We start from the raw sequence: 2,093 nt of genomic DNA, 5'->3' as shown, positions 1-2,093 counted from the left end.
TAAACCCCCAATCGTCCTCCTCTTTTCAATTTGTCCCCCCCCCCCCCCCCGCCCCACCTGCCCGCCCCCTCCCCTTCTCCCCGCCGCCTCTCCCAATCGCGGCGCGGCCCCTGCCCTCCTTCCCCGCACCAGGCGCAGCTGCTCGTCTTCCTAGACACTTCCTAGACACTTCCTAGACACTTCCTAGACACTTTCTGGACACTTCCTAGACACTTCCCCGCACCAGGCGCAGCTGCTCGTCTACACGCTGCTGCTCTCCGAGGAGCGCACGCGCAATCTCGACGAATCTCGGCGAATCTCGGCGAACCTCGACGAACCTCGACGAACCTCGGCGACTCTCGGCTGATAGGCGCACGGGGCGCACGTGCCCGCCGGGCTGCTCCTCTACTCGCAGATGGCAAACACGGACGGACGCGGCGTGTCGGCCGTCCACGCCGATCCCGCGATGCTCGAGAGCCTGATCATCCACCGGAACCGCGTGGCTGCGGGCTGCGCACCGCAGGCACTCGCTCTCACTCTCTCTCTCTCTCTCGCACACACACGCACGCACACACACACACACACACACACACACACACACACACACACACACACTCACTCACTCACACACCCACTCTCTCTCTCTCACCCACTCACTCACTCACTCACTCTCTCTCTCACGCGCTCAGCCGCACACCTCACCTCACTCGCCCCCCTCCCCTCAGGCGCTGCAGCACGGCCGCATGCCGCCCGTCCTGCGGGACGCGCGTGCGTGCGGCGGCTGCTTCGAGAGAGCGCACTGCGCCCTCGCCCACGCGGCGCTCGAGGGCGGCGACGCGGCCAGCTTCGGCGTCGAGGCCCTCTTCCTCGAGGCTGCGGGCAACTGCGCCTAGATCTCCCCACATCTCCCCGCATCTCCCCACACCTCCCCACACCTCCCCGCATCTCCCCAAATCACGCCCGTCCACGAGGCTGCACCGCGAGCCACCGCGAGCCACCGCGCCTGGATGTGGAATGGAGACGGATCTCTGTAGTCCGGCCAGCGCGCGAGAGGAGACGCACTTGACTGTCCTCCGCTGCCCTCCGCTGTCCCCGCTCTACCCGGCTGTGTTCGCAGCCCGTATGCCCACGCAATGCTCTGAGCACACGGCACCGTCTCCCCGCGCCGACTCCGGCGTGCGCCTGCCGCAGGCCACCTCAGCCCCCTCCAGCTGAGCTACGGGCGGCACTGGCTCGAGCTCTGCATGCTGTGAACAGCGTCTCTTCACACCTGCAGCTGTGAATAGGCGGCACTGGCTCGAGCTCGTCGACATCGAGCGGCGGGCGGCGGAGCGGCGCAGCACGCTCAAGTTCACGCGGCCGGCGGGCGAGCTCGAGGAGGAGGGGGTCGCCCTCACCGGCCTGCGGCTCGCGGGCGTGGAGCAGCTGTCCGCCGCGCAGGTGCCTCGCGCACCTCGCTTGTCTCCCCCCCCCCCCCCCTCGGCCCCTCCGGCCCAACTTCCGGCCCCGCCCCGGAAGGAATCCGGCGGGGACCGGCAGCCTCCCCCGCCGCCGCCGACTCAAATCTCAAAATGAGATAGGTCGCGGCTCGGTTCTCGCACAGAGAACAGAACATGTGCTCCACGGGTGCTCTCGCTAAGAGTGCTGCCTCTCACGCCGCGCCGGGCAGCGGGGAGGGGAGGGGGAGCCCGAGCCGCTCAACGGTGTGGAACAGGGTGCTAAAGGGGCGATGTTGTCCGAAGAGGCCACCGGCCAAAAGCGCATATCTTGAAGGTCCGATACTGGAAGCCCATATAGGCACCTTACACTCCCCCGCAGTATCGCACCTCTTGAGCGACACTACGTTTCCGCAGCTGGGGATTCTCCGGGTACCCCTCTTTGTACCCGTGCTGGCCGGATTCCTCCTCCGAACAACTCAAGTTCGATCGGCCCCAGTCTCGAACTGGCAGCCACTATCTCACCGGAGGTACCATGTCCGAAGAGGCCACCGGCCAAAAGCGCATATCTTGAAGGTCCGATACTGGAAGCCCATATAGGCACCTTACAGATGTGAAAAGAAGAAAAAACCAAATCAGGGGCCTCCTTTGCCGAAACATTGGCACCGGGTACCTGGG

The 2,093-nt window shown here is 65.9% G+C and overlaps 1 protein-coding gene across 1 annotated transcript in view; it reads left to right on the top strand.

Annotated features, from left to right (window-relative positions):
* The window catches only part of EMIHUDRAFT_207277 (hypothetical protein), a gene marked incomplete at both ends in the record, with an annotated part of 1,026 nt that extends 154 nt beyond the window's left edge, over window positions 1–872 (top strand). The window contains 2 exons of the mRNA XM_005774522.1: window positions 395–478; window positions 705–872. Of these exons, the coding sequence (XP_005774579.1) occupies window positions 395–478; window positions 705–872 (252 nt within the window). The remainder of the gene's footprint in view (window positions 1–394; window positions 479–704) is intronic.
* Between the last annotated feature and the right edge of the window lie 1,221 nt (window positions 873–2,093).

This window comes from Emiliania huxleyi, assembly GCF_000372725.1.
Source record: "Emiliania huxleyi CCMP1516 unplaced genomic scaffold EMIHUscaffold_31, whole genome shotgun sequence".
In the NCBI taxonomy this organism is placed as follows: domain Eukaryota; phylum Haptophyta; order Isochrysidales; family Noelaerhabdaceae; genus Emiliania; species Emiliania huxleyi.
The sequence above is the reverse complement of the archived record's forward strand: the minus strand, read 5'-3'. Positions and strand labels throughout refer to the sequence as shown.